The 11,225-nt window shown below is 36.6% G+C and overlaps 1 protein-coding gene across 1 annotated transcript; it reads left to right on the forward strand.

Moving 5' to 3' along the window:
* Nucleotides 1–765: 765 nt before the first annotated feature.
* Nucleotides 766–10,791, forward strand: LOC145237304 (uncharacterized). The gene is made up of 8 exons (XM_080100113.1): nucleotides 766–1,300; nucleotides 1,698–1,829; nucleotides 2,822–2,928; nucleotides 3,480–3,642; nucleotides 4,490–4,640; nucleotides 5,605–5,686; nucleotides 8,757–8,924; nucleotides 9,577–10,791. The coding sequence occupies exons 1-8, from the start codon at nucleotides 902–904 to the stop codon at nucleotides 9,761–9,763; spliced, it is 1,389 nt and encodes a 462-aa protein (XP_079956239.1). The 5' UTR covers nucleotides 766–901; the 3' UTR covers nucleotides 9,764–10,791.
* The last annotated feature ends 434 nt before the right edge of the window (nucleotides 10,792–11,225 follow it).

The following is an 11,225-nucleotide window of genomic DNA, read 5'->3' on the forward strand; positions in this document are numbered from 1 at the left end:
TTAGACCGGAGTCGAGTGTCAGCAAAAACGGTTTTAGACTGAAAGACAGAAAAGTTGACTGAGAAGTGGCGTGAAGCAACTGAATGTAGATTATATGACATGCCAGAAAGTGCTGCAGAAACGTACTTAAAAGCTGTAAAATAAACTGATTCTATCGTCAAAAGAATATCACACCACAGCGTTAAGTCTCAGCAGGTCTGTGTAGTGAAATGTTTAGACGCTGCAGTACAAGTTGTATTGCTGCTTGCTAGCAGTCTAGACTTTCAATGTCTATGTGTTTAACTTGGCTCTGTGTCGCTTAATTGCTTCTGGTTTGTGTCTGGCTAAATGAAGGCTACAGTATTTATTACAGCATTGTTTTGCATGAATTTTCGGGATCACGTTAAGTTACATTTACCAAGCAAAAACAAATCAACAGAAACAAGGGTTTGGGCCTGCTTTGGGTACAAGCTTTATTAAATAGATTTTTGCTTTACCAGTTATGCCACAAACCGCATAACGTTAAAATGTGAAATGAAAATTTGGGCGCAGTCCTAATACGATGTTTGCGAGAGTATTCTATAGCATTGTTCGATTCAGACAATAGGTGTGCAGTTCAAACAGACTTTTTCGTTCGCGCCGATCAAGACACTTAAAAGTTGTTGGTATTGATAAGTCAATCAAATTTCCTCGCGATTGTTTGAAAGCTTTTGTAAAACGTTCTTTTCCAATATTTACACAAATATTTTCCTTTCATCATCAGTCAATTTTTTTGCCAAGGGAAAAAATTGAGAGAAACTTGAAATTTTTTTAAAGCTAGTTTTAGTACCGCACTTTTTACTTGTTGAAGTTATATATTACTTTGTAGTGTGAAAATGGAAATACAACTTTCAGCAAACAACTAACCTTCGTAAGCTGAGATATGATTTCCAAACACAAGATTTGTGCCTTGCTGACAATAGCAATGGCCACATGGATCATATATTTGAACTGGAGTAATGTTTTGAACGTTACTTTCATGGAAGAAAAAAAGATGTCATTAAACCAACATACAATTTCCAACGCGGTGCTTTCGGCTACCCAGCGATCTTTCGACATTTCGTCGCAAATTAATGTCACAATTGATAAATTGAATGCATTACTGACCAAGAAATGTGATGGAATTTCGGTAGACCCTAGCAACTTCTCAGTAATAATCAGTAACAATGGTTCATCGCTGTCGTTTGAGGAATATAAACAATGGCAAGCTTACGACTTTATTAAACGACACGCAAATCCTGGCAAAAAGAAACCGACGCCCCCTAAACTTCGGAAATATACGGTACTATGTGTTTTAATAGTATTCTGTTTTAGTGACATTGTTTTCCGTATACGCCGGTAAACAAATCTTTAGCTTATCGTATTTGAAAGCCCGGATTTTTTTAACAAAACGCCTTTACCTCATAAACCCTCTCCCGTTTAGCGCCAAATACAGGCTCCTGTGGTCAGCCGTAGACATGTCTCATTTTTCAAAAACTAAACTTGACTCAAGATTTGAAACTAGATTTTCGAATTTATCAATTTCCTTCAGACGTTTTGTGCCGTAAAGCTTACCTTAGTTTGTAAAATCTATGTTAGTTTGAAAAATCTAAAATTGTTTGTAAATATTTTGCTGGACATTGACACATTTACTTGAAATTCGCTTTTGCTTTTATCTAATAATGAGTTCTCTGTGTTAGGACGCCGAACGACCGAATCCGAAAACTTTGCTAAAAAACCGGGATGAACAAATTAATATTGAAGAGATTGAGAAAAATGTGGAAAGCGAAAGGGCGACAAGACTAAAGCAAGGCGACGATGATATATTACAGGTATCGGCTTGTGTACATAGCGTATTTGCTTTTTAGGGTGTTTTCAAGTCTTGTTGATCGTGCACGTGAACAAGTTGTCTCAAGAAAAAATATTGCGGCCGGAAAAATCAACAATATATTTTAATTAATGTCTAAATATATTTTAATTAATGTATACTTCAAAACGTTTCAGTAAAGAGATTTTTTTAAGCTGTGAAACCCGTAAAGGTTCGGTTGGCGTAAAGACGAAACAAGAATGCTTTGAGCGTGGCTAGTCTATCGCATGGGCACATAACGTTCCTTTTAATGTTATTTGAACCCCAAATTTAAGGGTAGTCGTATTTATGCCCGGCAGACCATAACCGCACTTGGAACACACTCTCTACCAAGTGTATAGTACAAGTCCGGTCACGGGTTTTTGCTCGACAATGCTCTAAGTCTAACCCGTGTATTTCATCTATGTTAAATTTAAAATCCTGACTGAAAACCTTCGTACAGCATTAAGTTTTGAGTACTGAAATTTGTGTTAAAAGTCGTCTTATAAAAATGTTCAATTTTATTTTCTTGCTTATACTGTTGTAATATACTTATACTGATATACTGTTGTTCAAACAAAATAACACAACAAATAGCATCATCTTGCTTCCGTATTGTTTCTTTTTTCACGAGGATTTTAAGATGCTGCATGGCCATAGTTCGTAGTGTTCAAGAAAAACTAAAAACAGGTTTTGCTTATTTTGATTTAAGGCGCTATATTGTTTGGGCAAAAACTGTGGTGCTATTCTAGATCATCTTTTCACAACATAACATCGAATTAAAACTGTTATGGTAAATGTATTTTATAAATAAATGACAAATATATCCGAAAACGTTTCATAAATCGTGTCCTTCGTTGAATCAATGTAGCATAGTCTTGGTAATTAAAAAAAACACTTTTGTAAATAATTTCCCCGCAACCGTTCGTTTAATCATGTGATATTGTTGTAGTCATTTTGCCCTTGTCGTGTTTACAGATAGCTGAAGTGCAGCAGGAGATTTCAAATTCCTTCTACAAAGTTCCAAATCTCATTCATTACGTCTGGTTTGGCTGCAACCGAATGCGCGTTGACCATTATATAACGTAAGAAAGACATGAGTATTAAAAAATCATTTTTTGTATTGACACTAGTATGGTACGAAACCAATATGGCCCCTATCTGACGGAAAATCTCCACCTGATACGTGTGAAGCTCGGCCAATTTTTTGCCTTGCTTCATAAAGGGAGTCGTTACTTTGCGAATCGGGCTTAAAATTTGCGTTTGGGTGTTGTATGATTCGGAACCGATTCGAAACCGAACCGAAAATCAAATCAAGCCCTCTTTTATTTAATCATATTCAAAACCTGTAAGCTGTTATGAGCTCACAGTAATCATCGAAAAACACGTTCTCTCCACGTGGCCTGTAATATACAAACATTGTGTGCGTTTAAGACCGAAGTCATTTTGGGCTAGTCTTAAAAACTAACTATGTTTGTACTTGTATTTTTAAATAGACGTGTACAAATTTCATCCACGCCCATATTTTGACCTCCGAAAGTAATAATACACGCCCTTTTCTCTTTGATGTACTTCCTCATCTACAAGTTGACTAATTGCAAGTTAATTTTTTTGTTATTAATTCGATATCATCAAGGATCTTAGGAGCTTTGCGGTATCAGAATCCTCGTCTAATTCTCATCCATGGAGACTGCGCTCCGTCCGGGGAGTACTGGGATCGATTGATGAAGCAGGGAGGAGAGAAGATCCGTCTCATTCGGAGGACTCCACCTGAAAAAATATGGGGAATACCCATCAAAGTATATTATATAGTTTTAGAGAGGAAAAGTTTTCAAATTTTTTACGCTTTAATTTTCCGTCGGGAATTGTTTGTTTCACTTAAAAACGGAAACCTTGGCATGTTTATTTTATCCTTAACGGATAAGAAAAACAATGCTTAAAGGGTTGTGCTCAAAATGAGTCAACCGTCGTTCTGTTTGGTTCATTAGGCTATATCATGATAGCTACTTTGGTTTGTTTTTATTCCTCATCTTAAGCAGTTGGTGATTTCAATTTAGTTTAACCCCTCAGGTTCGACTTGGTTAACACTGAATTTTCTTGCTCGAAATATCTCAAGTGCTCGAGGCGGTATTAGAATTTTGTTTTCCTATACCGGTATTTTTTGTCTTTCCCTTTTTTGCGATCTTTTTGGGGATTATTAGCTCGGTTAAACACGACAAAACCAAACATAATATTGGCGGCCATTTGAAGTACACAATTCAAATATTTTGGTGGACTAATCACGGTAAGCAATAGAGTTTGAATTCTACTGAATCACAGTTATAAAAGTTTATAATACGGTTAAATGTTCTTACTGGCATTTTGTTTTATTACATTAGGCCAAGAGCAAATTGAAATTCAGTGTCAGTAAAATTTAAATAAATGAATCCCGTATTCAAAAGTCTCATAAACACGTTAATTTTTTTAATTTTTTTTTTAATTTACAACCGCTACACTCAGTCAGACTCCAGCGATCCTGTTTGAAAATCACTTTCTTTACATATCTACGCTGTTTATTTTAAGGCGTCGCCCCAACACTTTATATCACCAGTGAAACCTTCCACCACTTGATAAGCTGACAGTTTGTATACACACATGTTTGTCCAGGTCATTGAACACCGAGCAGACGTGGCGAGACTTCAACTTATGCTAGAGGTCGGAGGGATTTACTTGGACACCGACAGTGCGATTTTACGCAATGTTGACGAACTCCGCAACTATTCAATGCTCCTGAGCGAATCCAACTATAACTCGCTCGGTTAGAACCATTTACTTTTTTATTTACTATGTTTCTTAGTCGTTTGGTGGATCGTAACTTGCGGAAACACTTTTCAACTTGTTGATAGCCGAACCTGTTCTTAATGCTCAAAATCAATGCTGGATTAAGGGTCTGCTGGCCTGTAGGCACATTTTATAAGTGGCCTGAAAATCAGGGTTGCCAACTAAAAAGTTAGAATTATCAGTGTAGCCAAATCATTGTCACAAAGACAATGATTGGTTTTTTGGCCTGGATTTTTGACTGGCCTGTAGGCACGTTCCTACTTTGCCTAATAATGGTTAATCCGGCACTGCTCAAAATGAGTATAGATCAAAACCATCAACAGCATGGCTTAAACTAACGATCACTGTTTGCCTTTTTAACTATAATACAGTAAAACCAATGGACGATAAAATCCTTGGTAAAACAGAATCAATCGGTTTAAAATAAACAAATGAGGTTAAAGCCGTCTTTTTCAACCTTTTTTATAACTGGTAAAATTTTGCCACACTCCATCAACTAAAAATATTATTGACAATCATTTCCTTACAATTTTTCCTAAAAATTGGAAAAAGACATCAATACAATAAAGAAATATATCAAGAAAGAGAAATCAATATATAAAGAAATCAAGCAATATAATTGGTGGGATTCAGTCGGTTCGCACCGGTTCTGCCTAAAACCCAATCGCTTTAAAAAGTAATATCAATTTTTTATGATTTCTAAAGGCACCAAGGTCAAAATATTATCCTAATCATTGGGGAGACCTTAATTTGGCCTAAAGCCCAATGGCTTCATAAGTGATATCAATTTTTATGATTTCTAAAGACACCCAGGTCAAAAATCACTTGGATAAGAATATGATTTGATTGTATTATGTTAATTATTGGTAAGGGCAATAAGAACCCCTCGCAACTTTTGGTCAAAAATCAGAATCGTTTTTTTTTTGTTTTCCTATTCACAGCAAATGGAATTATCTTTGCCAACAGAAAAGCCTGGTTTTTGAGACGATGGTATCACGAATACAGATACTTCAAAGATGCTGCGTAAGTTTTTATTTACCGTTGGACCGAACATTACAGTTTTGAAAATAGGCTCTAAACATACGCCCTAAACACGAAAATACAACCAAGGCCCAAAACTTGTTAGTGATGAATGTTGAATTAATTGAATTCACGAAAATGAACTAATTTGTGACTTATACAGTTAAATAATTTTAAAATTGCCATCCAGGTAAAGAAATATACATTACTACACAAGCCAAAAAGAGTTTAAAAAACCTATAAACTCGTATAACACAGGGACGCAACAACGGCGCTCAAGCTGACTCGTAAACACAATAGCGTTGGTGAAACCGTCTTTATTAAAACAACCTTGTTATTTCAACTGCGTTACGGTGTATTGGCTTCTGATGAACGTGGGTCACAATTTACCGTCCTAAAACTTCTGAGCAAAAACAACACGAGCCATTATGTTGTAGGAAAACATTACAGCGTTTTCATCTCAGTTTCTGTTCCCGTTCAATTCAAGTGAATAATGCCAGACGAATCCGGTTAATCGCATCATCGTTTTGCCAAGGACATTTGATGCGATTAACCGGATTATGCGATAATCCGGTTGCTATGTAAACAGTACATGCCGTTACCAAAAGTGCTCATTTTCACTTCCCCAGCTGAAACAAAGTTGCAGTGACGCTTAACCATGGCAACGGAGCAGTGCTTTCTTTCTTTTGTTGCCGAGAATTGAAAAAAGTACTCTCAAGTCAAAACTAGATTTATTACTCTCAGCGCAATACATGACGTCATGCTTCCTAACTGTGTTGGCTATGGTGCAATCACCCAAGTGTGTTGAAGAAACAGTAGAAACGCGCACGCACTCTTTAATTGGCGCACACGCCACAGTTCACTTGATTTGTGCTTTCTCTTGCGGTCGGGTTTATTTGAAAAGATGTGTTACATCGCATTGTAGCCAAGGGGCCCAACATTTAAATTTGGGAACTTCCCTATGACGACGGTTTATGACGTTTTAGTCTTGTTTTGGGCAGTTTCCCTTATAAATGTGCTAGGCCTCTTGCTTAATATACAAGTGCTAGGTGCATATTTGTAAGCAAGCCCAGACCCGAAAGTACACGACCGAAACCTGGTCAAACTTACAACTTTGGCACATTTTGCAGCGCTCAGGTAAGCTGCATTAGTTTCTTTTATAACCCATTATCCAGTAGACAAAAAGAATAATTGATTTTAGAAAACCCTTTAAAGCCTCAGATTGCGGCGCTACTTCCTTCTAGCTTACTCAGCAAAACTGCAACTGCAAGATTAGCGTGACTGTCACGTGATCAACGTGTGATCGTTGCTTCAAAAATTTATGATTCACCTGATAAATTGCACAAGGTCACGAATATAAGACATAAAATATGTCAGTCGTTACCAATTACGTGAATCTAAGGCACGTTACCAATTACGTGAATCTAAACAACATCGTGTGATTACTTGCGATCTAACATTTTTTACAACCATTACGTGTTTGGCGGGCTTTGAGATCATTACTGCTTGCTATCGCACAGCGGTAAACTGAACGCCGATTTAATGTCCTATTAACTTTTCAAAACTCTTTTATGGCCGGGAACGTTGAATTTAGATGTGTTATTTGGTGTAGAATGCGAACATGGATCTACGTCTTTTTCACGTACATTACCTTCGGAGGAGTTCCGGAAATATTTGCATATAATTTATTCAAAAGCACTACACTTAGTCGTTCAAACTTTGCGCAGCTATTCTGGGATTAACGGTTAGTGGAATAGTTATCTTAAAAAACTAATGCGTAGCTAAGGTTGGTCTTCCTTTTACATTAATTAAAACAATCAAACAAAAGTCCAGTTGAATTTTTAACTGTTGCTTCAGGGCAAGCAATTAGACGTAGGCTATACAATATTAAAAGCGATTACTTAGTTAAGGTTGCGCACAGATCGGTTAATTTTACTATCATATCGTCGTTTTTAGTCGAAAAACTCGGTCTGTTCAACTTTCACATAGAGATCATCAATCCGGTTAATCGCATATTTTGTTGAAAATAGATGCGAATATCCGGTTTATGCGATAAGCCGGTATGCGATTAACCGGACGATTTTCTTAACAAACGATGGGCGACGGTTTGGGATTTTTGATTGTGATGCAATTAAACGGATTATGCGATTAACCGATATGCGATTAACTGGATCCGTCTGTATTTTGTCAGATTTTTATCTAATTTTTACAAAACTTTTCTTGACGTAATTAAAACTCCTTTGCCAAAATTTTGATTTTTTAACTGCTCAAGACAGATTTTATGTTACTAAAAAGAGTATTACCAGCCGAGTAGCCATATAAGTCAAACTTTTTGTACGCCGATGGTGTACAAACAATGCCATAAACAGGTACCACAAGCGTCAAAATATAGATTATGACGTCATTAACAGTTAAGACTGATCTTCACACTGTGCAGCTCAATCTGTGCATCAAGTTGAAAATTAATCTGAGCTTTTGGGGCGTCAATAGATGGTATATATATGATATGAATCAATTTCTTTACATCTGTAATTTTAAAACAAAAATCAGCAGGTAATTGGCGGATGTTGGTGAAATAAGGATCGGCAATGCGGCCGTCGTATGGCGAAAATGTTTTTTAAGTGTATAAAACTACATTAAAAATCACATGCGGCCTTGGCATAATTTCCACACTGCAATGTGGTCCCCGAACCCCGCGAGTTTGACAGCCCTGCTGTAGGGTAAATGTAACTTGTTACTTTTCAAATCTTACTGTATCAAAACAGGAGCATTTATCAACGGCTAATTCGAACATTGCAACTGTCACCATTAAACCAAACTTTGCATTTGAATAAAATCACCAAAGTTTTTCGTTTTCCGTACTGTAAATTACATTTTAGCTGCGGGTCTCTCGCTAAGTTTTAAAGAGCTTGTTTATGTTTAGTGCGCTACAAATATCAGGGAGCAATGTTACAACACTTGATACAGATATTCCTAGTTTTTACGTAGGCTATGTCACATAGTACATTTATGCCATGGCGCATACACTTGTGAATGTTACCACTTTTTTACTAACATGTAACTTTTTTCACAGCTGGGGTCACAATTCCGTTATCGTTCCGTGGGCTTTGTGGCGAGTTTTCCCAGACAAGATTCATGTTGTGAAGGAATTAATATGCCGTCCGAATTGGGAGGAATTACCTTACATTTATCATGACTTATATGATTGGCACAACAACTACATTATGCATCTTTACTCCCGGTAAGCAGCTGTTCCAGTTGTTTTGCGTGGAAGACATCGGTTACATTACGACGCCGAGAAAAATTCGATTTCGCACAATAAAACTACACTTAATCTTTTCATACAAAATATACTCAAAAAGAGCGTCAGACGATCAGCGTTCGTACAATCCATTACCTTGTTGTATGTTTTACTACTCTTATAACGCGTTGGTGTACGTGGCAATGATTGTACTGTTTAATGTCAACACCAAAAAATGTTTAACCGATGACAAATTTAAATTATTGGACTATTTTTTGCATTTGTGGCCCGTAAATTATGGCGGAAAATAGAGGTTAGTATGGGGTGCGGCAGGCTTTATAAAACTTGACAACCAATGTGTTAAACTTAGAGCACTTTATAACCAGTGGTGGGATTCAATTTTTTATCACCCGGTTATACCACAAAAGTCATATTTTTCAGCCGGTTCTGTTACAAAAAGTCCATTGACGGTAACCAGTAATGCTAACCGGTTCGCTGATCTCATAAAATTTCGTGAGACGGTTCTATAGAACCGGTGCGAACCGGCTGAATCCAACCACTGTTTATAACTATAAGCACCGCGCAATCACATTTAATTTTTCCCAAACATTTAGGTTACCAGAACATTAAACTTATCTTCTGGCTGTGTTAGGTTTGTAAAGAAGATGGACGGTACAGAGGAACACACGGTTAAGGAACTAGCTATCTTGAACACCACATATGGTCAGGTTGCACGGCATATACTGTGGGGTGATGAAAAACCACGTGATATTAAAGATTGGCTTGTCACTTGCAATCAAACACAAGGACTGCCTGAAATTAAAAGCACCTTTTCTTAAATCTGAAAATTAGCGTTTTTACCTTGCAATACATTTAGAATACACACGTTAATCAAAGATAAAAAATGTTTGCTTCCCTTTTTTAAAAAACAAACAATTTTTACCTATTAGCCATATTCTATTTTCCAAATGTTATTTTAATGTATTCGGGATTACCGAGTTCTTGCATGGATGATGTACTATTGCAAACAAAAAGAGGAATTAAACTTTAAAAGGAGGTTTTTATATAGTCTTACATTTAAATATTGCTCATTTTGGACATTCCGTGCTCGTTGGTAGTAAGTATACACTTGTTCACTTTTTTTCTAGAAGTGTTTTTTTTAAAACCAACATTTTCACTTGTATGTCGTTGTAGGCAATTCTGTCGTAAGAAGAGAAACAAGTACATCAGTTCTTGTGGTGGAACTGCTAACGTAAGAACTCACAGTATTTAAGGTTTGCTAAGTACCGATAGAGGGCGTAAAGAGCGCAGCTATTTAAAATAACGGTGAGACTGGGATATGGTTAGGGACTAAATTTAACATAAAGAACTTGTTTTTTTAGATTGATTTAATTGCTATTATTTTTATGAAACCCCAGACCAACCCTAATAGCCCTAACCGTGAGCATTTTTTACACAAATTGCATTGAAAAAAGAATTGCTTGCTCTACCTTTCGGAAATTACCACACATGTCTACTGTGAGTTCTTAGTAGTAGCTCCACCTCAAGAACCAATGTACTTGGTTTTCTGCTTGACTAACAACACACCCTAGTTTGTTGTGTATGAACTTGGCTGTCTATGTTTAAGAGTCCACATTATTGAAAACTATTTTTCTCCTCTGGCGCATTTCTCTTCATTTTTACCCGCTGTCTATTTTTCTACTAATATTTAGCACTGTATTAAGCTTCTATGCTAAATGAATGTTTGTGTTGCTGTGTGAATATATTTTAACTAGAATCGGCGTCCGCTGTATTGCTGTTCGGACATGTTCACAGAATATTTCTGCGGGATATTTTTTACCATTATGAATAAATTAAGTGAGAGTGATTATAACAGAACAGTATCTGGCCTTTCAGCAGACAGTATGGTCATTGATGATCACTGTTTACGAAGATAAATAAAAATAGAAAATATTCTCCATCCACAGTTATAAATAGATTGACTTCTGCTTATTTGTCACTACAGATACAAGTTATGCCTCAGTTATGGTTATGATTAGTTATGGTTAATATTGCTACACACACCAGATCGTTGTTTAGGTGGAGCCCGTAAAGAGTAGGCTACACTAACCAAACTCGCTTTAGAGAGGAAAAGGGAAAAGGTTGAACACAAACGTCAACTTGTAATACATTGGCGGCAGTGTATTTAGTATGTAGTAAAGTTATGTTATGATAAGTTCGACAGGGAGTGACAACATGTAACTATATTGACGGCAGTGCGTAGAGTTTATGCCAGTGAGCAACAAATTTTAACAGTTTGAA

The sequence above is a fragment of the Phallusia mammillata genome, chromosome 7 (assembly GCF_965637545.1).
Source record: "Phallusia mammillata chromosome 7, kaPhaMamm4.hap1.1, whole genome shotgun sequence".
NCBI lineage: Eukaryota > Metazoa > Chordata > Ascidiacea > Phlebobranchia > Ascidiidae > Phallusia > Phallusia mammillata.

What these genes read in the sequence shown, in the direction of transcription:
- LOC145237304 (XM_080100113.1), top strand. Translation starts at nt 902, where the DNA reads ATGATTTCCAAACACAAGATTTGTGCCTTGCTGACAATAGCAATGGCC. An exon ending in CGCGTTGACCATTATATAAC is followed by an intron (nt 2,929 to 3,479) that starts GTAAGAAAGACA and finishes GATATCATCAAG; the next exon opens with GATCTTAGGAGCTTTGCGGT. An exon ending in ATTATGCATCTTTACTCCCG is followed by an intron (nt 8,925 to 9,576) that starts GTAAGCAGCTGT and finishes TGGCTGTGTTAG; the next exon opens with GTTTGTAAAGAAGATGGACG.